The 27,932-nt window shown below is 38.6% G+C and overlaps 1 protein-coding gene across 1 annotated transcript in view; it reads left to right on the plus strand.

Annotated features, from left to right (window-relative positions):
• Positions 1–286: 286 nt before the first annotated feature.
• Positions 287–27,932, plus strand: part of LOC146004341 (galactosylceramide sulfotransferase-like) — a 66,703-nt gene continuing 39,057 nt past the window's right edge. Inside the window, exon 1 of the mRNA XM_083143132.1 lies at positions 287–419. Within this exon, the coding sequence (XP_082999258.1) occupies positions 409–419 (11 nt within the window). The 5' untranslated portion in view covers positions 287–408. The remainder of the gene's footprint in view (positions 420–27,932) is intronic.

Raw genomic sequence — 27,932 nt, forward strand, 5'->3', positions numbered from 1 at the left:
ATTTATGCATCCGACTGTACCCTCATTATCATCCACCAGGTTTTAATTAGCAGGGTATCTGGGTCTTGTTCCGGACGTTTTGCTATGTTTTTACATTATTCGCGAGCGCGTGTTTTAGTCGAAGAGGTCGGTCGGCTGTGCTAGTCAAGGTCGTGGTATGAAGAGCTCTTTTCAAAGTTCTGTTTTGGTGCCTGTGTTAGCATATTGATAATCATCTTGCGCTCTGCTGTTATCTTGAAGCACTTGTTTGGATAAAGGTAGAAAGATGGGGAGTACATATCAGTCAAGCATGTGGGGAGACAGAAGAGGCCTCTATCAACGACGCAGGCAAACGTTATCAGTGAAGTAAGTTGTTCCATGTGCTACAGAGTATTGTTATAAGACTTCTTATTCTTTCGGCGGTGAAGAATGCACTGCAGGTAAGTGATAGCATGATGTGTCTTGTGTTGTTAGTGTCAGGTGGCTGCGTTGGTTGACACTTCTCTTTTGTAAATCTTATTTAAATACATAAAAAAATATCTAGGCATGAGTGAAATAGTTATTTTTTTAGGAATGTGTTTAGATACACTTTTACCTCTACACACGTAATATTTCGTGTAAAAACATCGACGCCATCATTTTTTGACAAAGTTTTCCACGCTAAGGAATTCAAATCTAATCCGGAATATTTGAGATGGGCTACTCTAAATTATAAAGTGTTTCGTGAAACGAACAATGCGTAATGAGCGTAATGCCAACTTACAGTGCTACCGTCACAGATTAGGCTACCGTGCTACCAATGTACAATGGTCATTGATAAGATTACAAACAATAAGCAGTGTGATTGTTTAGTTTCTAATAACCATTTATCACTTCTCGCTGGCAGTGTTTGTCGTCGGGGGAAAAGGAAAGGAAGGCTCCTCTGTGTGAAAGATGGAAAGACCACCGACTATCGTTATTCCTTGTTTATTAGACGAAGGAGACCGAAATGACCAATATAAAACTTGACTTTTCGGTAGTGACTTTCTTTCGGTTCATGCACTGGTACATGGACGTCCGCAGGATTTTTTCCAGGGAGGGGCAAGGAAGGTATTTTTTTCCAGGGGGGGGCAAACGAAGGCAAATTTTCCCCAAAAATAGTGTTGTTCCCTAAAAAACATTGCTTAAATATGAATTTATGGTGTTCATGCAATAATTAACACAAATTATTGTGGCTAAAATGAAATTATATGTGTGAAATACATATTTTTTGGTTGACTTTCATTTTCCAGGGGGGGGCCACGGCCCCCCCTTGCCCCCCCTTCCGGACGCCCATGCACTGGTATACCTTGTAGCATGGCCTCTTGCTATCAAAACGAGCTACGTAAGTACCATTGCACACGTAATTTTCAGTCAAGAAAAGCAAACTTACCTTTCCTTTCAAGTCACATGTACATACATACTATGTGTACATGCACGCGTACTGCTCAGCAAGGATGAGAAAGTCTCTGTGGTGCTGCTGTCCTGTGGGCAACTTGTTTGTTAGAGGGTGGGGTCGGGTGGGAGGTGGAGGTAGCAAGGACTGCTCGATTTCTAACACCCTTTCAATGTTGCCAAACTTACATGGACGAAAGGTCATTGAATTCGTCTGTTGTGTATGTTGTTTGTACCGAAACGAAGGGCAAAATCGTACATACTGTCTGGCTGCCTTAACCGAGACCATGGACGGAAGTGCGCATGCGCCAAACGGATTCGTTCAGTGGCTAAATAGGGGTGACTGAGCTTTGAACAGGAAGCGGGTTCCTTGAAAATCGTCTGCTGTAGAAACAGCAATGAAGTTTCAACGTAGTAACATCGTCGCCAAAATACATACAGAGATGTTTACGAATTATGTAAGGGTTAGGTCAGCCAGTCATATACTATATCAGCAAACAGAACATATCAGGAAAGTATTCATATCGTCACATTAGTAGATAAACTTGTTTGTAAACCAGTAGCTTTATTTTAGATCATTCAAGTAAATTGATCTTCTTAGTAAATATTATAATTAACACAAATGTACACAACATTAATCAGGATAGTATTGAATAATAATAATATTGTTGTATATAGTATTATAAGTATAAGTATAAGTATTATAAGTATAAATGTTGTAACTGAATGGCTTGTGACATTTTCTAGCAAAACGAGGGTGTTTTGTAGAATGGGCAACAGGGGCCAAAACGTCCCAATTTTCCTCATTCCACTTCGAAACGGTTTGTTGCGAATTGTAAGAGCCATGGCAAACACAACACAGAAAGCGGTAATAAACACAACAAGCGAAATACCACAGGGTAGTTCGGCGAATGCTTCTCCCTGCTCCCCTCTCGCGTTTGGAATCGTCCTTTCCAGGTAGTTTCGTCTTCCTTGGCCGGACTTTTTTTTTGTAGTGAGAGCCGAGAGGTGATTACCATTCTCTTTGGTGATTACGAATGTTAATTTTTTTGACAACGAAGCGAGAAAAGGATGTTACATGTCAATCAAGGTACAAAGCGAGCATTCGAGAGCTAAAGTCACTCTCATCTTCAGGGATTCCCTTCAATCCCTGAAGATGAGAGTCACGTTAGCTCTCGAAAGCCTATCCGGAAATCACCTGGCTGATTGCCCGAGAAAATCTCTTCAAATCATTCTTTCTTTTTAAAATGTAAGCTGTTTGTGTATATTTGACGGGTTATTCATTTACATAAATATTGTTTATGCGAACCTTTCCCCTAAATTTATCAAATTTATCTTAAGTTAGCACATCTGGCCTGTTCCTTCCAATCGCCGCCACTGTCTCTAAGGATATAATTATAATTAATAATTAAATTAAAGATAAAATCTGTTTCTTAGATGGTAATATTTACTATCGCATAGTAAGAATCACAACCATGACAATAGATTTTATTGTTATTAATTATTTAAATCGGGAATCGTCACGAACGCTATCCATTCCTTTCAACCACTGACCGCGCCACCCTGAACGTCGCGTTTTGCGGCAGGTCCGCCAGAATTCGATCTGTCAGAGAACAGCTGTGAAGAAACGTGGCAACAGCATGTCATTTGAGAGCAGAGGAAAAGAAGGATTTCCCCCAGATTCTCGTCTGCTGCCGTTCACCGGGTCAGAAACAAGTAGGGGTGGATTTTAGTTCGCATATTTTCCGGGGGTTTTCTCTTTGCTGACATTTTCCCCGGGCGCCGTCACCACGAAGCGCCGTCACTGTTTATTAGTGGCGCTGTTGTATTTGAATCAAGGGGCCCGAGGAACGATCCCCGGTGGAGGAAAGTTGCACAGTCGTATGGATTCTTTAAACTATAGGTTCAGCAGTTCAGTTCCGATTAACCCTTCGTGGGGCACACGAGAAAAAAAAATATTACGTTGTTGATCGCTCAGGGTGCCAGAGACCGGGGCGGGCTCTTAATATATGTTAAATTAAAGGTCTAAAACGCCAAATCCTCAATTATTACGATTAAATACATATATATTGTTTTTTGTTATATATATATATTTGCAAACAATTGAGATTGTATAAAACTACGAATTGCATGTTTCAGTTTTAAAAAATAAATATACATGACAAATTAAGTAATATTCCAAATAACGAAGATTTCAATGTTACATGTGCACCCATAAAAAAGATCGTTTTAAGTTCTCTTTATTCACAGAGAAGTAAATCGGGACGGGACCCACAGTTTAAAATAGGATCTGAACCACCATGTGCTTTCACTGGGTATCGAACCCGGGACCCCTTGATTAGAGGGTAACATTGCGTTTATTACGGAGACAATTGGAAAAACGGGTTTCTTTTGCAAATAAAGTAACTGGTGATTGAAAGTATTTCTAAATTTTTCACTGCACTCTTACAAATGTTACACTGATGGATATCAATGACCATCTGAATCAAACTGTCAATCTAGTGAGTCACTTACCCTCAGAATATTCGCTCTTCGTCCCATACGTCCACCTTATCAGGGACGGCGTTCCAGGCGGGCTAGGGGACTGAATCCCCACGAAACATCTCTGGCTCCCTTCTATCCTAGATTTTTATAGTACGTTAGACGCATTTCGACCAAAAATAGGAATAACTAGAAGTTTTCTCACTTAACTTTTTCCATTAAAAAACTTCCATTTGGCCAATCATAACTCACCTAACTTGCTACAAAATTGAATCACTATTTTTTGGAATAGCTCTAACAGGTGCAAAAATGAATTTTTATAAGTAGGAGGACGTTCAAAACCTAACGAACATTTAAGCTTCATTTTCATAGACGAGCGGGGAGGCAAGGGTGGCCGACTTTCCCCCCCTAATCCTTTACTTAGAAATGTTATGTAATCTTATTGTAATAATATTATACTCTAAAAGAATGTTAACTATTTTTAAACCGATAAATATCCAAGCAACTACGGGAGAGGGGGTTGCTTGTATTACTTTGTATATAATTGAACTATTCCACTCCGTTTTCTAGGAAAGTTCTTGTTATTAACACTCACTCATACTTTACTTGTTAGCTGTGAGCTGTGTTGCTTAATGTGGCTGGCAAATAAATGGCTCATACTTGGAAAATAATAAATTATGTGTAGTTGTTTTGAATCTGAACCTCAGAGACTAATTTAAAGTCACATGTAATTTAAACAGTGTGATCTTTTTTAATAATGCAATACATATATAGCTTAATTGCAAGTAGTCCAACAAGGCATGGTATCTTCGAAAGCATCTTAAGAGATGCAAGATAGAAACTTATTAAATAAATGCTATGACCGTCATAAAATCTTTCCGTAAATATTTGACATCACGAAATAGTCTCAAATACAAAAGTAACTGAAGTGAAGGCACCTTGCCCCCTGCTTTTGGGACCCAATCGCCGCCACTGGTTACCTTCGTAATGGGATTAGTAACTAGAGGTTGAGTGCTGTATTTATTCTTTCAAATCTAACAGTTACTTAACAAAATAGTCCTGGACATTATTTTTATGGACGGAATTTTTTTTTTGATTCTTTATTAGTGCAGTGGCGGCGATTAGGTTGGCATGGAGGTGCAGATGCCCCCCCACACACACGTTTTGCAGCTTTTGCCCCCCCCCCCCCGCATTATGCTAAACCATATGTACAATCAACAGCAAATTAAATAGGAGAAAAAATATTTTCTCGACGAAAAATGAGTTGTCAATGCTGCGAACACCGAGGCAATCTTGATAAGACGCTTGAGGAGCGTCGAGCAAACTTTCCTGAAAAGCACAACTCCAGTATCGAAGGTAATGCTACACGTGGATTGCCAACTTTCGGGAGCATGCTGTCTGTCTACACAATTTTCCCCAAATGCCTGTTTGAAGATTAACCTTCTGCTCGCATTTTATTTTTCAAATGTAGTTCTGACATTGTAGTCATTTTACAATTATTTTTATTTGTTCTTAATTTGCTTTGATTTTATGTCACTTTTATAATTAATCGAAACCGTATCATTCTAAAGAATGATGGGATTTGAACCTGTCATTGTGCAATTAATTGCTGGGTGATGTAAGTTACTCATCATTCTTTAGAATGATACGTGGTGGATGCTGGGGCTTCTCATTCATTTCTTCGGAAATGCGATGAGAAAATAGCGTGATACGTGGTGGAGTGCTTGAGGCCTTTTCATTTTTTGTTCGAAAATGAAAAGAGTTGCAGTTAATTCTTAGCTTTGTAATTTTCCCTTTATCTCCGTTTTGATTTGTGAATGAGATGTTTAGGGCTTTCATCCATTTTTTTTTTTGGAAATGAGATGGAAAATTGTTAATCAGTTTTAAATTTAAACCCACCCCAAAATTTTGCTCACTTGTTTAGTTTTTTAGTATGTCCGCCATATTTCATTTTGAAAATACATAGGGCTTAAAGGTTTTTAACCGGATGGGAATTTTTTATTACATAGATGTCCAGCTTTCACCTTGCTGATGAACTCGATGAAACATTAGACCAGTTATTAGATAAACCACGAGAGACTACAAGTTTTAATTTAGATGTCAGCGTTCCAACTGCAAGTTCAACCCCCAAATTTAAACGTAGCCCAATATTAACTAGACGCCTTCAGCGACAATTATTAGAAATACAGCAATTAGAGCAACAAGGTCAGGATTTTAGAGATTTAGGTCCAACACAATTTGCAACTACGACTCAGTCTCAGTTTGTTCCCCCAACTATTCTAGAGGGTATCCCATTTCAAGGGATAGCCGGGGAAGATGTATCGAAATTTTTAGATAAAGTAGATAGCCTTGCCATTTTAAATGGTTGGAACAGCGCCAGAAAGCAGAAAATGTTCCCAGCCCTTTTGGCCGGGCCAGCGTTACGATGGTATCAGGCTTGGAAAGATGTCCCAGAAAACCAAGACAGTTCTTACGAGAATATACGACAAAAAATTAAAGACGAATTTACAGGGTCCTTGGATCAACTCCAGATCGAGAAACAAATTCGATACAGGTTACATAAGGAAACTGAGCCAGTTACAAAATATGTTCGGGACAAGCAGTTACTTTTACTTAAAGCAGACCCCAAAATGGGCGTTCAACAGCAGATCAAACACATTATATTAGGATTGCAGGTGGATTACATGAAAGATATCCATCATAAAGAATACGAGTCAGTGCATGGGTTGCTTAAGGATTTAAAATCCTTTGAAAAGCTTCAGTTCTTGATGAGACAGCGCAAGCTGAAAGAGCTGAGGTGCGAAGATCAAAGGGACAGTTTATTCCTTCCTTTGCACAGCAGCAGATTTTATTGCAGAATAACAATCTGGCTACTGCTGAGTCTGCACAATCGCGACCTACTTCAGCGATCGACGCAAGATTCAATGCCTTGCAGAAGGAGGTCGAAGAATTAAAATTAGCAAATAATCCTCAAAATAACAAAGCTCAAGTCCAGGCTCAGGAAACTGGTTTGGAAGCTAGATTAGCTACTCTTACTTTTAGACTGGATAACATGGACAATCAAAAACAGCACCCTGGCACCGACTCATCTAGTCAGAGACAATTTAGAGAACAATATTATAGAGATAATTATCAGTCAGGAAATAATTATAGATTTTCCTACCGGGGTAATAATAATAGACGACCACAGTATAATAGGGAGTATAGGAATGCACGCCCTAATAATAATAATAACAATTCAGATCGCAATAGGCGATATGGCAATACCCAACAATGGCGATGACGTGGAAACTTCCGCGGACAGAACTCGCGGGGTTCCTCGTCTTCAGCAGGGCGAGGCCAGGAAGATAGGGAAGAGCAACGGGGGAGACTACGCTGCTCTATTTGTAACTATCCCAATCACTCGCCAGCCATTTGTTTTCAGAACAAGGAGGCTTTAAACGAGCGGTGACTGCCCATAGAAGAGACGTATGCGCAGATTTTGTAGGAAAGCAAATTTCAGTCTCTACTTTCCCCTATGAGGAATTAATTTACATTAACACAGTGATAGGGGGACAACGTCAGAGGTTTCTTGTGGATTCCGGGAGCCAAGTATCAGTTACTAGTGATTGAGGTATTCCTTCAACCGCCAAACCTTTTAAAATTCATACGGCCATAAGGGGAGTAGCAAAGGAACAAATAGAAATTAAAGAGATTGTCCTGTTTGCAATAAACGGCCGCAATTTTACCCACCCTTTTCGGATGATTCCAAATTTTGAACATGGGACAATCTTGGGTAATGATTTTTTAAGAGCTCATAAAGCAAATTTGGATTTTGATCAAGATCGACTTACATTGAGGAGATTTGGAACTCCTCCGCAGAACCAGTTAAGGACGGAACACAGAAAAACCTTCGACGTATCCATAAAAGTTGCTAGTCTGATCAGGGATTTATATGTGCCAGAATTTGTAACTTCCAGACAAATTAGAATTAAACCTAGGTCTCATTTGTGTATTCCTGTCAAATTGACAAATTCTAGTAATCAGAATTTGACTTATTTGGAACCAGATTTACAGTTTCAAATGGACACAGGCTTAATGGTGTCTCGAGCCATTGTAAATCCGGAGTCATTTTTAATTTGGATTACTAACCCAAATTCTTACAAAATTAAAATTAGGAAAGGGGCACGCTTAGGTACCGCAGAGGCATGGCAAAATCCAGTACCAGCTTTGCGTCATATTGCAGATGACGAAGGACCTAACGTTATGGTGACCATGGAAACTGGCACCATGACAAAAACAGTGCACGATATTACTAAATTTGATATTAATCCAGCATTAGAACCCGATCAGAAGTTGCAACTTACACAATTATTAGAGAGGTATCTAGATGTGTTTTCTTGGTCCGAGCAGGACATTGGTTGTGCCACTAATTATACGAATCGTATAAAGTTAAAAGACGATTCTGAATTTCACGTCCCAGCCTACCCTATACCTGTACACCTGCGTTCGGAAATTAATCAGCAAATTGACAACTTGCTAGAAGCAGGGGTCATCAGTCCTACAACATCACCCTACAATTCCCCAGTCTTTCTTGTTAAGAAGAAATCAGGAGCTTATCGTATGGTGCAGGATTTTCGATTACTTAATGCCAGGTCTGTTTTCGATGCAGTTTCAATAGGAAACATTTCAGAAATATTGCATAATATGGCCGGTAAGAGCTACTACTGTAGTGCCGACCTAAAATAAGGATTCTTTCAGATTCCTTTAGCGGAAGAATCGAAAAAATACACTGCCTTTACTATACCAGCCAGGGGACAATTTGATATGAATTTTACACCTATGGGACATGTGACATCTCCCGCGGCGATGACCCGGTGTGTCCAGCTCGCTACAGCGGGTATGAATGATAATAATTTTGCCTTTTATATTGATGACATGTTTGTATTTGCTAACACATTTAAGGATATGTTGGTGAATTTAGAAAAAATGTTCCAATGTTTACGATCTGCCGGATTAAAATTGGCTGTACCTAAATGTTCATTTGGATACTACGAGAAAATTGCCTTAGGACAAAATGTGGGCAGATATGGGTATCGTATCAGCGATAGAATACTGTCATCCATTAAGAATTATAAAATTCCTACCACCACAAAAAAGGTTAAAATGTTTTTAGGTCTTTGCAGCTGCGTGAGGAAGTACGTCAAAAATTTTTCTGACATTGCATCACTATTACAAAGTTTAATCCCTAAAGCTAAGAAATTTACATGGGGTCCTGAACAACAATCAGCATTTGAAAAATTAAAACAAGCACTAATTACTGCACCTGTTTTGTTACCTTACGATCCAGCGAAGAACACCAAGGTTTTTACCGATGCTTCATCTCATGCTGTCAGTGGCGTATTGATGCAGCCCAATGCAGAAGGAGAGTACTTGCCATGTGCATACTGTAGTAGAACGTTGACGGACACTGAAAAAAGATTGAGTGTCATTGAACAAGAACTAACAGCAATTTTATATGCTCTCAAATCATTTAGATTTTTTTCTTGTGGGGCGCCATTTCGATTTGCACACGGACAATAAAGCAATTACGTATATTAGGACATCCCGTAATTTAAGCTCAAAGCTTCTTCGATGGAGTAACCTTTTGGAGGATTATTCAATCACTCCTATACATGTCAAAACTACGGAGAACATCGCCGATCCCCTCAGCAGAGAATGTGGAGAAAATATAGAGGATGGCAACATTGAAGAGGACATTCCCGAACCCAGGACACTTACATTATTTGATGCAACCACAGATGTCGCGGAACATCAGAGACAGGATTCCTTTTTTGGCCCAATTATTAAAATTTTGGAGGACCCAGACAGGGACGATGGGACACAACCTTTATCCATCCAGAGGCAGGTTTATCATCATGTATTGGAAGATGGTTTATTATATAGACAGGAGAAATTAGGAGCCACTACCAGGAAATTGTTATGCATTCCAATAACGTTACGTGATTCTGTGATTGAGACACTCCACGCTTCACCCATAGGAGGCTCTCATCTTGGATTTACCAAGTGTTACAATGTTGCATTACCACGAATTTATTTTCCGAATATGAAATTATTTATACAAAGGAAAATTAGGGAATGTATTACATGCCAGCAGAATAAACGCCGTCCAGGTCCACCAGTAGGATAACTGTGTACTTTTCCCGCACAGAAGCCATTCCAGCGGATTTGCCTAGACTTTTCAGGTCCATATCCTCCTTCGTCCAATCTTCGTCACCGATACATAATTGCCGCAACAGATTGTGGGACGCGTATTTAATAGCCAAACCAGTTGCGGATTGCACGGCCAGTACAGCAGATAAATTTGTGTATGAGGAAATAGTGTTACGCTATGGGACGCCACATGATATTTATACCGATCGTGGGTCAGCATTCAAATCTAAGCTTTTTTAGGAACTTGGCAATAAATTGGGAATAACCATCAAGTTTTCGCCAGTAGGTTTACATAATTCTATAGGGCTTTCCGAACGTAACCACGGCGTACTACAGAGTATAATGAAGTGCTATATTAATTCAAAACACACTGATTGGGTCCGATACTTACAACCAAGTGTGTTCAGTTATAACACTACAAGGAATCAGAATCTGCGGTAGAGCCCATTCTTTTTAGTACATGGATTTCAACCTACTTTGCCCTGGGAGCTTGCATTACACACAACAAGCTGTGAAAATGTGGAGAATGATGTACGGTTTCGAGTATTGGAAAAAGCAAAAACCAATACTACGGATAACTTGGCAAACCGACACGTTGAAGTAAAGAAATATTATGATCGGAAGAGGAAACAGATCAAATTTCAACCAGGTGACGAAGTATTAATTTTTGACAGCACCCAGAAACTATGAAGATGGATGATAATGAAGGCAGGACTGGAACCCGGAACCTAAAGCGGATAGGGTGGGGAAGACCGTCAATAACTCCCGGCCATGAACAGGATTATAAAATTTGTAATTGCTCAGAAGTATTTTTTGTTCTGTTCATGACTAACATCTCCTTTAAAAGACACACTTCGTTCGGTGGGAACGTATTGTTTGAGAGGAGAGACACATCTCATTCATATACTAGATACAATCATGGACTATACTTGAAATGTGACGTGCTAAACAATACTTTCGGAGATTAGTTGGGCATAGCAATTTTGATATACAAGTTGCATTTTCTCTACTTATTCATTATGCCTAATAGATAATCTTGCAACAACGAAAAATGTTTTAATTGACTCGAATTCACAATGACTAATATATACTGGACCTACATATTTTAAATGCAAAATCTAGGTGACGAAAATATGCCTCAACACGAAATGAAAATGCAATATTCATTTAATACAGTACACTAAAAAAGCTAACCAAACCAGACTTTTAACAACACTACCCACATAACGTTTCCATCCTCTAACAGTTTTTTTTGGAGTAAGATTCACATGGCGTAATAGGATTATCATTCACTACAAAGCAGTAGCTATAAATATTAGATAAACCAGAAATGAGGGGTTAGTGTTCACCATAAGAGAGATGCAGCAGTTAAAACAAAACACATATGTAAGGAAGAGGTGTGTGTGTGTGTGTGTAAGTTTCTATGTGAAAATTGATTGAGTGGTAGCACTAGATGATTTTACGTCAGGGATCCTAGGTTCGAATACCAGTCTGGGCATTGGTGTTGTTTTTGAATGTTCCATTTATTTTATCTTCACTCATCTTCGTCGTCGCGATTACCCAAAAGTGGAAGAAAAGCGACGCTAAATAAAAATAAATATATATGGGAAAGTTAGAAGGTTAATTAACAGCTGATAGGTAAAATATACTCCATGAGCGATGTTCGATAGAAATTCTGTTGTCAAACCTGTAAGAAGCAAATAGCGAAGTTGTGTGTAGGATTGAAGATATGCTTCTATGGTCACCTGGATTGTCTCGAGCTGAACCAGTAAATGGGCGATGTTTAATCCCCAAGGCCATTCTGCAAAACGAATGCCAAAAGAGGTTCATGTGTGGATTTGGTCAGCATGAAATTGTTGGGTGATGATAAGTGAATGGTATTTTTTTCTGTTTTCGTTATTTTACGTAGCTTTTCTACCTCTGGATCTCGAATGACGAATAAATTGATTTGGTGAACTGACAAACACAAAAAAGCCAACCCCGTGGCTAATTGGTTAGCGCACCCGCTTCGAAGTAAGATGAGGATGTGTCATTGTCTGCATCCCACTTCCATCTATCACATCTTCAACCTTCATCATTGCGATTATCCGAGAGTGGTAGAACAGCGACGTGAAATATCAAAAATATCACCCTCGGTGTCGGTGTCGGCTTCAAAATTTGAAGTATTGCTCTTTCTGCATTCAATAGCGGCTCTAGATTGTGACAGTGATATGAAATGCTTCTTATTTTATAAGAAATAGTAAAACGAGAAGAGCGATAGATATTCCTCTATTTTCAATTTTCTCCGAAACTAATTTCACAGACTATGGTGATAATGCATTCTATGTAGTATGCGAAATATACTTCAAATCAATTTATACTAATTTATGCATATGCAACTGATTAAAGAGAGCCTCCACGATGGATCAAGGAAATCGTCGCCGCATTGTGATGAAGGAGTTCTCGGTTCGATGCCCGGTGGAGGCACACAGTGGTTCGGATTCTAGTTTAAACCGTAGACCTCTTCTCGGTTTGCCTATCTGTGCATAAAACTCAGACTCAGAATGATTAAGGACTTTTCGAAATATTCTGTCTGTATCGGAATGGTAACAAACATTCTTCAGAACGAAAATGAATCCGTAAAGCAAGAATACGCACATCACCTCTAATTGCCCACTGCCACTCAACACGCTACTATTCGTCAATTCAGAATTATTATTTTAGAATTCAAATCCTGGTTTCTGAAAGAGGGACACTTGGCCCCAAAAGTTTCAGGTATGTTAACATTTACTAGTAAAGGATATTTTTGTTACGCTCCTGGGACCTGAGGAACAAAAATATAGATATTTTAAAATGATTTCTCAAATCAAATGTAAAAATTATGCAGCACACTAGCCCAGCTTATTCATGGGATGGAAAAATTGTCATTTCCGCTCCCCCCCACCGCCAAGCTGTATATTCTATTGACTTAGATTCGAGTGTTAATATTGGTTATGATTATTGGTAAGGTGATAAGGGGTTACATCATTCATTGAAACTTACATAACTATGCTATTGGTTATACAGCATACACAATAATAATGACAATAATCGTGCCTAGCACTCTGATTACTCTCCTGGAAAGATAATTTACACCTGTACGTTTTCTGAAACAAGTACACATTTCACCTTGTATGACGAGAATCGGCGATGAAATTTCGTAATTAGAAATTCAGTAGCATTAGTTTACCTTAACTTTCGCAAGATATGAAAAATTCCGTTTTTGAATTGTTGGATCGTAATGTCGTGATCAGCCCTGATATTTTCCTTGCATGTCAACGATTTTTTTAATAGGGTTAGCACCCTCCCTCACCCTCCGAGATCGCCGTCGCCCTCACAAGTCTTCCGGAGGGTGAGGGTGAGGTCTGCCCTCACGAGGGTGAACACCTCTGGTTGAAAGAATCACGACGATGAGGATGAGTCATGATATGATAAAAGCACAAAAAACAATAACCAGGCCGGTATTTTTTTTTAAAAAAAGGAATACATCTATTCGGTAGTATCCCCCGTCATTCACACATTTCTCAAACTTTCACACCTGTCAATTTTTACTCTAATTGTTTCGCGGATATGAACGAGATGTGCCTCCCAAAACGCCCCGTCAAACAAAAAGCGGATTTTCCCCGACGAACACATTTTGGATGTAATACCATCTATATTAGGCATGAATATACGATAGAATAAATACTCCTTAGCAATTACAAATAATTATAAGCTAACTCGTGGCCGAAAGTTAGAACGATGTGACTAAACTTCCCCGCTCTTGATTCCAAGTTCGAGGCCTGGTCTCGGCATGATGTTCTATCTCGGCAGTGTTTCCTTATCAATTTAATCTAATTATCATCCATCCTCATAGTTGCGATAAATTATACAGTATGTGCCATAGTAAAAACAAAGCAAAATAAGAACAAAAAAATGTAAGATTACTGCAATGTCAGAACTACGTTGGCCAAAAAAAAAGTGAACACCAAATCATTTTCAAACAGATATTTGTGGAGAACTGTGTAGAGGTAGACAGACAACATACTCCCGAAAGTTGCCAATCGACATGACCTTCGGTACTGAAGTTGTGCGTTAAGAAAAATTTGCTTGAGGCTCTTCAAGCGTCTTATCACGAATACCTTGGTGTTCGCAGCATTGCCAACTCATTTTTCGTCCAAAAAATCTGTTTTTCCCTATTTAATTTGCTGTTGCTTGTATAGTGTCTCTCAAAAGTTTTAGGACAACGACATTTTAAACTAGGCAACCCAATTTACACAAGGCGTTGGTGGGTTGCGTGTAGAGTTAGGCTCAATTTCAGCGTTGCCACATGCACAATAAATATTTATAAAATACGCGAAAAAATAAAAACAAGTATTATTGTATAAAATTATTAAAAATATCACTATTATATCGCAAGTGACAAAAATCTTTCTCAAAGAAAAAAAATAGGTTTTCTGGTATTTCATCGCTGATGAGTCTACAGAAAGGAAAAGAGTTGAGAGAAAACGAGAGGTGACAAAGGAGAGGAGAAAGAGAAAGCGAAAGGAGAAGAGGAAAGTAGAGGAGAGAAGAAAGATAAGATAGACGAGGAGAGGAGATGTAGTGAGGAGAATGGAAGAAGATTCTAGGAGAGATGAGGAAAATGGAGCAAAGAAGAGAATAGAGGAGGAAAACGAGATGAGAGAAGAGGGGAGTGGAGAGTAGAGTAAAGGAGAGAGAAGAACGAAAAGAAGAGGAGAAGAGTGCAGTGGAGTCGGAAATCTAAGACAGGAAAGGAGATACGAGGAGTGGAGATAAATGGGATGGAGATAAGATGCAAGAAAAGTAGGGAAGGCGATATGAGATAAAGCAGAGCAGAAGGAGGGGAGAAAAGAAGGAGATGGAGAAGAGAAGAGATAGTTTCAGAAAATATCGTCTCAGCGTCAAGAATTGATGCATTGGTCAAATTATCGACATGAAACATTCAATAACATTTTTAAATGTATTGGAGAATGTATTAGATCGGTTCGAAATGCCCTTTGGCTTAGTTCAGAGCAAGATAAAATCTTCCATGTAAGATCTTTGATTTTACCTGCGATTATACCACTAAAAACATGAATGTAATTTTAATATTAATAAAAATTCTCCAATTTTTGTCCACTTCTCGGTTCGTTGAAATGGAGATTTTGTAATTTAATATTTCCCCTCCCCGCCATCGTTAATTCCAAACTGAATCATTCCGTTTCACACGGCGTGGACAATGAACACAATGGGATAGGTCTAAAACTTACGAAAAGTTTCTGCCACCGGAAGGGTTTGAACCTTCGACCATCAGATTGACAGTCCTGAACGGTAAACACTACCCTTAAAGTAAGTAGAAGGAGCTGACCAATGTGAAATGTAGATGCAACTCTCCTCCTACATGTAATGTGCAAACAATACTTGTTTGTAACAAAGAAAACGAAGGTAGTACGACTCGGCGAAAACATTTAATGCAGAATTGCACATGATGAGAACTTTTCATTCAATATTTGCGGAGGTATCCTTGCATTGATCTCTAGGAGGAAAAGGGGTAAAATTAGTATGTCCTGAATTTCCACAAATATAAATAGTTATTTCATTAATATTTGTCAATGTCTTTGAAGTAGTACACAATTATCGTTAGAGTATCATAATTCACGATGTCATACATGAAAATATCCCTTTGAACGTGGGTCAATTCATATATTTGTTCATTTTTTTATAAATTCCATATGCAGAACAATGTAGCCACTATACACTGCTATTAAAAATAATGTTACCATTCTCTTGTTTAATAGAAGGGGATTTAAAAAAAGTATGTATGTATGTAGTATGGAGAATCGAATCTGGTACCGCAATCAATGCTTTCAAGAACTCTAACCAATACACTACACCCTTTGTTTCCCTTGGAGCAACAGTTCTCAATTATTCTGTCGCGTGAATATTGTAAACGTTATCATGCAAAAAGAAGTTCAATACTCTGATATAGCTCCGTACGTCTAGAATTACTCTATGCACATGCATTTGAAATTTAACTCTGAATTTATTTATTCGTTGTTAGTATATCTAAGCTTGTGAATATATTTTATTTGTATTTGTATAACTGTTACATGAACATCTACGAAATAGTTCCTTATAATAACCTCCGGTTGACCAAGTTGCCAATATAAACAAATAGAATACAGATTGTCTTTGAGCTTACATTGTTAAAAAGGAGCGGATAGACGTATTACTATCCCAATACTTATTCAATAAGGTTTCTTGTTTGTCAGAAATTATCACTTAAACTATTGCATGTTGAGCTAGTGCCCACCTAGCCGCCTCTGATGAAATCTATCATTCTTCAGATTCTCTTTCAAATTCGACTCTGGTCACTTGTAACTTGCTGGGTGCAGACACTGTGCATCGACGCACAGTGTTTTGCGATAAGAAGTGGCATTGAATAGCGTGAGTGAGTAACTTTGAACGCGAGCAAGCTACGCTACCAAGCTTGTCTGCCTTTCAAAACCTAGTCATTTTTTTCACCGTTTCCGAACGCGATTGCTATTGTAGAAGTATATATTCTCTCAAAAGAGCAAGAAAGGAAATTAGACCAACGTTCTCCCGTCGTTTAAAACCAAATATTATCTATTAAACGAAAAGTTCACGATTGTCAATAAACCTATCTGAGCATAAGGTGGATTTAAATAATAAATTTAATAGAAAGATTCTCCAAAATTTGTCTCCCACTGTCTACGTCAGGCCAGTACCCAGGTGGGGGAGGGGGGCATGGGGGCCATGCACCTCTCGAACCCTGAAATATTTAAATGTGAACCTATCAATAACTACGAAAATAACATCGTCGATTTTAGAAATATGTAAAAATTTCAATTTTGTTCTTACATAAATGAATCTGTTTCTTGCGCAAAAGTCTTCAGGCTGCAATATTACATGGTTTTAGTTTTATAATGCAAGGCTAGCAGACGTCCAATTCACCGATTTAGTCAGGACAGTGCGTTACTTTCAATCCCTGTCCCGACTTTTTCGAACTGCAATCGTGATGCGCGATGTCTCTTTATTATTGTTTTTTTAACTCACAATTAGACATGTTCTTTATTGTAATAATAATTCCTAGTACGCAACATTTAATTTATAAATATATTATTTTCTGAACATAGAATTATCGTGACTTTTCAATGGCGCTTGCACTATTTGAACTATTTTGTAATCTCTCTCTCTCTCTCTCTCTCTCTCTCTCTCTCTCTCTCTCTCTCTCTCTCAGAGAAATCCTTCGTACGAGCCTGGTCTACGTCAATGACAGAAATGCAAGCAATAATTTTATTTATTTTAACCCAATTAAAGGAATGTGGAAGAATTTAAAAGAAATAAGAAAGAGCGGAACGATTGTTGCTCTACTATAAAAATTGTTGTTCTTCGAGGAAGGAAAATAAGAAGGCATTACTCCAGCACCTTAACACAGTGTCCCACGAGTGTCTCTTGATTAATACTGTCAAATGTGAAGTGATTTTATGAATAAAATTGTCCGCCTGTTTACGTCTAACGTGCAGATTTGGAAGTTCGCAAACGGTGTAATTATTTCGTGTTACCTTACGCAACAGCAAATACATTTCATAAGACTGTTCTGAACACGAGACTTGCGTCAATAAACAAGCATTTCGTCTGTTGTAGTATCACAGGAAAAGAATATCGTCCTGCAATGTTCAAGCCTCTAGATATTTTCCATTAATAATGTCTAATTACAATAATAAGTTAGAAGAAATAACTCGCATTTTCACAACTACGTACCAAAATTCTCGTTTTTCTTCATCACTTCGAAAATTATTTCTCGAAGCTATCTGCTATACTACAAGAAAGCAATTCAAAATTAAAGTAAAAGTTCAACTACATGTATACCCAACGACATTTACAATATTGGAGGGACAGAATACTCAAAATTGTTGTTTCAATCAAAGGTAAGGGCGTGGTGTAGTGGTTAGAGTTCTCGATTGGGCTGCTATCGATCCCAGGTTCAATCCTCCTTAGAAGGTATTCTTTTTTTAATTCTCCTTCTATTATAAACAAGAGCATGATAACATTATTTGTAATAGCAGAGTATAGTGGCTACATTTTTCTGCATATGGAATTTATATTAAAAAAATGAACAAGTATATGAATTGACCCACGTTCAAAGGGATATTTTCATGTATAACATCGTGAATTATAATACTCTAACGATAATTGTGTACTGCTTCAAAGACATTGACAAATATTAATGAAATAACTATTTATATTTGTGGAAATTCAGGACATACTAATTTTACCCCCTTTCCCACACGAGATCAATGAAAGGTTGCATCTACATTTCACATTGGTCAGCTCCTTCTACTTACTTTCAGGAGCGATAGCTTGTAGGATAGTGTTTACCGTTCAGGACTGTCAATCTGATGGTCGTAGGTTCAAACCCTTCCGGTGGCAAAAACTTTTCGTAAGTTTTAGACCTATCCCATTGTGTTCATTGTCCACGCCGTGTGAAACGGAATGATTCAGTTTGGAATTAACGATGGGGGTGAGGGGAAATATTAAATTACAAAATCTCCATTTCAATGAACCGAGAAGTGGACAAAAATTGGAGAATTCTTATAAATATTCAAATTACATTCATGTTTTTAGTGGCATAATCGCAGGTAAAATCAAAGATCTTACATGGAAGATTTTATCTTGCTCTGAACTAAGCCAAAGGGCATTTCGAACCGATCTAATACATTCTCCAATACATTTAAAAATGTTATTGAATGTTTCATGTCGATAATTTGACCAATGCATCAATTCTTGACGCTGAGACGATATTTTCTGAAACTACCTCTTCTCTTCTCCATCTCCTTCTTTTCTCCCCTCCTTCTGCTCTGCTTTATCTCATATCGCCTTCCCTACTTTTCTTGCATCTTATCTCCATCCCATTTATCTCCACTCCTCGTATCTCCTTTCCTGTCTTAGATTTCCGACTCCACTGCACTCTTCTCCTCTTCTTTTCGTTCTTCTCTCTCCTTTACTCTCCACTCCCCTCTTCTCTCATCTCGTTTTCCTCCTCTATTCTCTTCTTTGCAATTTTGAACGTTTCAACTATTGCAAGCAGTTGCTGAAGGGTTCTTATTTCTAATTCCCTTCCATATCACAACAGTAGTGAGCGGCGGAAGATTGTAGCTTTCCGTAGTTCATAAATTTGGAACTTTCTGAATTGAAACGGCTAAATTCAATTAACACATCACTGTCCTTAGTAAAGCTTTCCTTTAATTTAGAAATTAATGAATCATAATTTTAATATTCTCTTCACGTGTAGCTCTTCTGCTTTCACATGCTGGAATCGAAATGGGCTACTATGACAGTGCAGAAATTATTTTCTAACCTCAGAAATGAGGTTAATATAAATCCAACCAACTAAATACTGCAATATGGTGCAAAAATCTGCACGCTTGGGCAATGTAGGGGTACTCTTAAGACTCCGAAGATCATTAACTTGCCCAAGCGTGCTGACTATTGCACAAATTGAAGTATTTTATAGTGGAATTCGAGCCACTTAATGAAATATACCCCCACCAGAGATCGAAGTCGGGATCACTTGGTTACAAGGTAGCAGTCTTATTGCCAGACTACCTGGGTGTGGAGCTCAATTTTAATATTTCTAATTCATAGTTTGTTAACTTCTTGATTTCATAATGTCGTATTTCTCTATCTCGGAATTTTTAGCGATAAGAATATTCGTATACAGTGCCTTTCACGGCCGAGGTGGCCGTTGGGCGCCGGCTGGCGCGTCGGAAAGTAAGAGCACATCTGCCGGCATTTAAACCCACAGCTGTACGCTGACCATGGCATTGGACACGTCCGTGCTTCAGTATCCAGACAGCTGTTGTCCAGTTTGCATGTGTTTGTGAAGTGTTAAATTGTTAACAAGTGTTTTAGATTTTGTTTTAGTTTATGTATTACCAGGGTTTTTTTCTGGAGTCTAATAATTCCATGCTATCCGAACAATTTTAAATAACGAATTTTTATATACGACTCTTACGTCATTACGAATTCTTGTAGGGAAGTTAGAATGCGTTCAGCAGCAGAATTCCTAGATGTTCCTGCTTCACATAGAGACAGTGTTCTGTTACTTGTGAACAAATTTAGGTAAAACGGCATGTGCTTATTGAGGATAAACTAGACGACGTTGGAGCACGATTGAAAGATACTCCTCAAAAATCTCTAAGGCGGCTTGCACAAGAAACAGGCATATTTTTAACGTCATCGTGGCGAGCTGCCAAGCTTTTATACCGGAAGCAATATATTAGAAGAATCGAAAGAAAATAGGAAGAAATAAATTGAAGCAATTTCGGAAGAGGAACTGATACATGTTAGTAAGAAATTCCTATAAATATGTGGATGCAGGAGGACATCATTTCAAACACCTTTTGTAACACGGTTTGTGTTCATTTTAATTATAACTGTCAATGCAATTGTACGAGCTTATTTAATTACATAGCTAGCGGTTCCAGTTACGCGGATGTTGCATCCAGTTTGCCGCCGCTCCACGGCCACCTCGGCGTGAAAGGCATTGTATAATTAATGCACGAATGAGAGAACATTGCTAACACTAATATTGTCGGTACTCGAATGAGGAACTAACTAACAAACAGAAATGAAACTTAAAGGTTATTTGGATGTTGAACGTCCTCCTGCTTATATAAAAAATATTTTCTCACCTGTTAGACCTATTCTAAAAATAGCGATTCGATTTATACGGGAATTATACACATTTAGCTTCATCGTCACCGTTTGAACCTCAAGAAAAATAACAACCCTACAACCACCAAATACATCCAACTATTAAAAAATTGTACCAGTATATAAATATATGTATTAAGTAATCTCAAAATATAGTTTTCTCACTCAATATTAGTACAAAATCAATGGAAACTTAAATTTTGCTGAGCACCCAAGAAAGTTAGGCTGCGAAATTGTCGCGCGGCATTTTTATGGACTCGCCAACTCTCAAAACACAGGAAGAGTATCTGCCAGTATCTGTTGTAACGATATAGTGGGATCAGTTGCGGTTGCCCACAATATTTAAGCTGGAAGCGGCTACGGGCAACGGCAACTGTGAGTGAAAATAAGACCCGCACTATAGATTACAAATTATTAATTTGCGTCGTACTTCTCACTCGATAATGCGAGAGTTTACGGGCAAAAATCTGCGAGAAGCACGAGGCAAAGGCCCTGTAAGAGAATACATATATAAATATGTCGAAGGGTCCGGCAATGAATGGCACCTTTATGCTTTCTCCATTGCGAATTGTTGATTACGTAATTAAGTTAACGTTTTTTCCTCTCCTTTTTATATCGTTGCTATGCCCTAATGATCACCTTAGATTTAATTTGCTATTGACTAGTAAATGTACATATCTTACAATGGAATATAGACAAGAATGCAGGTAGCAAAAATATACTATTTCAAATTTCAATTTTTAACAATATACATATATATATTGTGCAATTTATTGCGTGTTTCATCAAACAAGACGACTTGTAAAAAGGGTGCAAAAACTAACAGTCAATCTGTACATGCAGAAAGATACAAACGCTCAAGACGTGCAACCACGCTTGTTAATTCACAGCACGGCCTGCGTGCATTATCACAAGCATTAATATTTAATCACCTGTCAATCACAGATAAATAATTCATACACACACACACACACACACACACACACACACATATATATATATATATATATATATATATATATATATATATATATATATATTTGACAACGAACATCAAATGATGTTAGCACGTAACCCAAAAATAAATCAAACTTATTTTCACTCTAGTACGTGTTTCATACACACTATATATTCCCTCTTATTTGACTAGAAACCTTTAGACATATATTCCAATTCTTGTTCTGATTCTAGTGCATTTTTAATGCTTCCGTTAAATGGGTAATAGGGATGAACGGTTCTGCAAGAATTAGCGGGTTCGAAGAAGGATTATACGTTATTTTACAAATTCTTGTTTAATTAGTTGCAATTTTTACATCATTAAGCAAAAGTTAAATTAACACGCAAAATGTTGCACTACTGGATCGAAGAACACGACCTGCATGTTCGTTAATTTGGTCTACACCTGCTCAGAGGTTATTTACGCGTGCGTATCAGGCTTATAGCAAGAACAAGCATTGCACAAGGACCGCCAAACGTGATTTAATTCAAGTTCAACACATATATCTGCACGAATTCTTTTTCCTTTTGTATAAAAACTGGCATTGGTTCACTTATTCTGTTCAATACACAAAAGGGGGGGGGGGTCAAAAACAAAGGTTTCGTCGCCTTAATGTAGTATGAAACGGAACGTTAAGTGCAGCAAATGTACGGCAATGTGTTTTTGCATTCCTAATGCCACAGAGATGAATTTACGTACCTAATAAAAATGTTCAGTCCAAAAGCCAAAAAACACCATGCTCGATTTGCGGTCCTTATCCCTTTTTTGCAGTGTCCTATTGCACGAGTAGTGCAAATGACTGGCTTCTATTTAACTCGCAGCATTGCTAGGCACGTCTCTCGCTGAACGAGGAAAGAGATGTAGCTGCAGCAAAAAACTGGTCGTGTGCTGTTTCGTTCCTACCGGATGTAGTGTGTCGGACTGTGTGCCGAGATTTACGGCAAGCCGGCTAGTACAAAATCTGCCACTAGAGGCAGCACATGGAGAGCTATCAGGGGCGACGACATCTGATGGCCGAAAATTGAACCTTTGAACATTATTATAATTCAATTTTCTTTTATGGAAGGGTTACGAATATATGGTATTCGAAAACGTTACACTGTAAGTAAAATCCAGCCAGTAGCGGCGATTGGGGGGGTGAGGGGGGCAGTTGCCAACCCATTTTTCGCCTCTTTTGCCCCCGCAATATGCTGAACCTTATCTACAAAAGGAAATATACTGTCTTCCCCCCACGTTTTGGCACCTTGCCTCCCCCCGGTTTTGGAACCCAATCGCCGCCACTGACTAGCGGATACTTTCCGATATCGATATTATTGTTATCGGCCGATACTGATACAACGACATCGGTATAGTCTCAGCCGTAATAGGTATATATTCTTTTTGTTTTTGTTAATTAGTTTCGCTTTTCTGCCACATTTGACTAATCGTGACGATGAGGATGAGCGATATAATGAAATTGATGGACACTCACAAAGAATACACATGGCCAGGATATATATATATTGTTGTAATCCCGTCTTACCTGGGATCTGAAGTCACAGGGAAGTTTCAATAATACATTTAGGTAGAGCTTAATTGTACCTGTTAGCTGAACCTGCTCCGATTAAGAGGGTAGAGATATGGAATGTTGAATGTAAAGGTTATTTACGCTTGTTCATACCTGGTAGGTGTGTGATGTTCTTGTCCAGATGCTTCTTGCAGACCGAATTGTGACTGGTGCCAAGGTTCTATCCTGCGACCCTTGGCTCACCAAACCGAGCGATCCCTCGCGACTCGTTGCATGCTAGGCAGCCGTAACTTCGTGTTCCGTAGTCGTAGTCTGTAGGTTGTAATGTGTTGTAGAGTAAAGTGTAATCAGGGACTAATTATCCATGTGAGCGTCGATGATAAAAGTAATTCAAATGAGAGCGAGCTCGGGGAGTGAGCTCCCTTTTATAATCTTAGGCCACGCAAGATCTTGTTTAGATCCACGCGTTTGCCTCTCAGTCATTGTTTTCACGGAAGTTACAAAGTTAGCGCATTCTTGGGATCGCCCGCTGGTCGGACAATTCCAGGAAATAAACAAGCGTGAATATTACCATGACGAGGTTTTCTCGGTTTACTAATCTCCATATCTCTACATTCCCCTTGTTGAGGTAATCGATCCACTCTTTGATGGTCGACCAGCTCCGGAGGAGGTTATATTTAAAAATTATCATTTATTAAAATTTCAAAATTCGTAAAAAACCAATACATCAATCCAATCACCATAAGTCACATCACCACCAAAAAAAAATATTGAGATCACCAAAATATTCATATCATCAAAAGATTCGTAGTACCAAACACCGTTGAGAAAAAAAAATAAAAACACGTAGAAAAAAATTAAATTGCAAGTACTCAAAGAGTACGAGCACCAATAACGAAGTCTTGAGGCATATATAAAAAATAATCGTATAGGTTTGACACTTAACTAGTTTTGAATTAAACATGACAACACGATAACAGAAAAAAACCACAGGTCATTACACAGCGAAAGAACGCCGCACAACACACGTGGGTTTGTCGACTGTTTGCGGAGTTCAAAGTACACTCTGACAAACACACACGCATAAGGTTGGGCGGAGCATTGAGGTAACGTCACCATGGCAACGCCGGAGACTGCACGTCGCTATAGGCGGAGTGTATTCTGTAGCAGACGATAAAACAAAAAGCAAACACTCTTATCTCACACAGGGCGTGAAAATGTTAATCTACTAAAAATATGGGCAGCACCCATGGTCACAACCCTGGCACTGTAAACGACATATTTGTGTACTAAATATGTGTGCCTGACGTTAATTGATGGAGGCTGAACACTGGAACACACTTTCAGCCGATGAAAAATGATCATGCGTATCACGTGATGGCAGGTAAACAAGGGCAACACGCACTGAGTCGGAGGGGCTTTGCCGATGTAGGTCGCCGTGACGTCATTTGAATGGCAGTCTGGAACTCAAGCTTACGATGCCGCTTCGGGTCAGGAGACGTCCTGAGTAAAGCGCTCCAGTTCTGCATCGCGGTCGGGAAGATGGGAAAATCAGCCAAGCGGTCCAGACAGAATTGGGTTCTTTGGTGCTGGAAGTCCGTTCTCTTCGATGAGCCAAAATCTCTCTCTCGGAAGCACAGGCAGGAGGTCGTCATGGTGAATCCATCCGGTAGCAATCGTGGCGATGAAAATGAAACAAGCGCAAAAAGGGAAAAATTAGGAAAAATGTAAAAGGTAGTGGAGCAGAGTTATAATACATGATGGCGGGTGGTAAAGTCGACAGAAAAAGGACTTTCAGATAAAACTGGGGAATTATTTCGGGGGGGAGGGGAGGTAATATCTGATCGTAGTGACAGCGAAGGGGCGTTGTTACTTATATGAGGCAGAATTTTTAAGGGGACCTGTTTATGAATGACAGGTTTACATGAGGAAAGTTAGCCGGGGGGCAATGAGGGGGGGGGAAGTTGGAATAGCCGGCCTAGCCGGGAATGAAATGAAAAAAAGGGGAGTTCAGTGATAATAGAACGAACTAAGTGATTACGAGACATTTCCGTCTGTAATATTTGTAAATGTCGTATATAAAGATAATTGCAAGAATTTTACGTGTATTGTGGGCAAAGGATTAAGCACCTTCGATTCGCTGCTAACCAAAAAAAAAAAATTGAAAAATTAGTGAAAAAGAGTAAGTAATATGTTTATAGAAAGTTCATGGAAAAAGAGAGTAGGTTTTAATTTAATGGGATATGAGCTATACCATGTTGTATGCTATCAATATTTGAACTATAAAATTAAAGGAGAGAGTGGGAACATTTGTCTATATTTATTATATGCTTTGTTAACATATTTAGAGCATTTCAGCTTTCAAAGAAGCAGTTCGCGTTACACCTGAGCGTAAATAAAAAAAAATTGCTATGGCCAGAAAGCCAATAGTTCAGCAAGTTCTACGCAGTTCATTTGTTCTTTAAATCGTTCATCTTGTTCTATCTTAGTTCTTTCTTTCTTTGTACTTTTTTTTTCATTTGAGCGTATATGTACCAGCAAATGGGGAAAAAATGTTTGCTAGTTAGAAGCATAAACGCGCTAAGTACCTATTAGTCAAATCAGCTAAGTGATATGTTCTGACTATTACTATGCGTATAATCGCAAATTATAAAATAACATTAAAATATCAGTAGAAATTAATTATTAGGCAAGGGATTTATTATAAATGTTCCGACGATTGAGATAGCATTCTGTAATCCTGGTCTTGTTAAAAATAAAAATGAGTTCGTTCTAACGCAGAAGTGCAGTGCGAGCACGGGAAATGAAGAAAGGGGGGGGGGGTGGATGAGCGTGAGAAAATGCTGGATCATGGGATGTTAGCATGTGCAATGTACGTAGCGAGGAGGCTAAAGAGAGTGATAACAGAGTGGAGTGTTAATGAATGTTAGCGTATATGTTAGTGGGGTTTTTACGGCACTAGTCGTAGCGGGCTTTGAGTTTAGAAACAGTAATAGTATCGGTCTTTGCTTTGCTCCTCCCGTCGGTGAAAGTGACTTCATAGGAATTCTCGTTAACTTTGCGAAGAATAGTTCCTTTGTACTTATAAGAGGACGCAAAAGCTTTTGACACGAAGGGAATCGGAGTGGCATCTAGAATCCATACATGTTGGCCTGGTGAGGACTGTATTTGCCTAGAAGTGCGGTCTGTGTACTGTTTCTGCTGTTCGTAACGTTTATGTAAATTGTCATGAGCGGTCTTACGTATGGATGTCAGGAGTTCAAGTCTCTGTGCGTTAGTCTAGGAGATATTGTCAGGGTTCGAAGGAAGGACTGCGTCTGCTACGATCCTTGGGTTGTAGCCAAACAAAGTAAAATACGGGCTCTGGAGGGATCCAGAATGGATTGTAATGTTGTGGCTGAACGTCGCACTAGCTAAATAGTCACACCACGAAACCTTCTCCAACACAAAAACTCTCATGACTTTCTTTAAGTAACTAAATGAACTCTCAACTACCCCATTCGTGAAATGTGCACAAGTATCTATATATTTTAGTTGTACACCTGTAATATTAGCTAACTCCCGTAAAAGTAAACTTGAATTGGGTGTTGAGCGATCTAAATAGATCGTTTCCGGGAGGCCATGGACTAGAAAGACTTTGTCAACTAGAGCTGTTGCTATGTTTTGTGCCAAAGGAGCTGTAATGACGTATCTTGTACAACTATCAACTACTGATAGAAAATATTTGTATTTGTGCGTTTTAGAAGAGACTAATGGTCCACAAACGTCAATATGAATTCGTTGGAAAGGAATTTGGGCAGGTTGAAATGTTTGTAGGGTATGTGGTTTAGAACCTTGTGGTTTCTTTGAGATCTGGCAAGGGATGCAATGTCGAACCTTATCGTACACAAATTTCTTCATATTAGGGAAAAAGTAGCGCATAAGCATTAAATTATATGACTTTTGTGCGCCTTGGTGACTTCCATTCATTTTGTGTGCATGAATAAGATCGAAAACTTGATTTCTTAATGCATGGGGAATACAAAATCTATCCCGATAACCAGTTTTGATTTTATTAGTCCTGTATAAGACGCCATTTTTGAGTACATAAGAATACGAAAGTTTTTCTAGTTTAGGATTACTAGCTTTATCTTTGTTTTCTAAAACGTCAATAATGTGTCTTAAATAGGGGTCTTTACGTTGTTCTGAGCTAATATCAAAATCTGCTGCTTGTGCATGAAATACTTGATGAAAGAACAAGGCATCATCATCATCATTTTTCTTGTCAGGATTAGTCTTTTCAAGCGGTAAGCTTGCACGGGAAAGTGCATCCGCAAGTTCATTTTTACTGGCGTTGACATGCCTTATTTCGAAATCAAAATTTTGAAAATAAAGAGCTCTTCTTCCCAAAATAGAACTATGGTGTTTAGTTGAACGAAGATAGGATAAGCCTTTGTTGTCTGTGAGAACCACAAAATGTTGATTCATAAGGAAAAATTTGAAAGTTTTCAAAACATAATATGCACCTGCAATTTCGAGGGAATATGTGTCAGCTTTTTTCTCTGTTTCTGTTAAGGCTCGTGAACAATAAGCACAAGGATGTAAATTTCCTTCTTCATCAGACTGTAACAACGCACCACCAAC

The sequence above is a fragment of the Lepisma saccharinum genome, chromosome 1 (genome assembly GCF_977018435.1).
Source record: "Lepisma saccharinum chromosome 1, izLepSacc3.1, whole genome shotgun sequence".
Classification (NCBI taxonomy): domain Eukaryota; kingdom Metazoa; phylum Arthropoda; class Insecta; order Zygentoma; family Lepismatidae; genus Lepisma; species Lepisma saccharinum.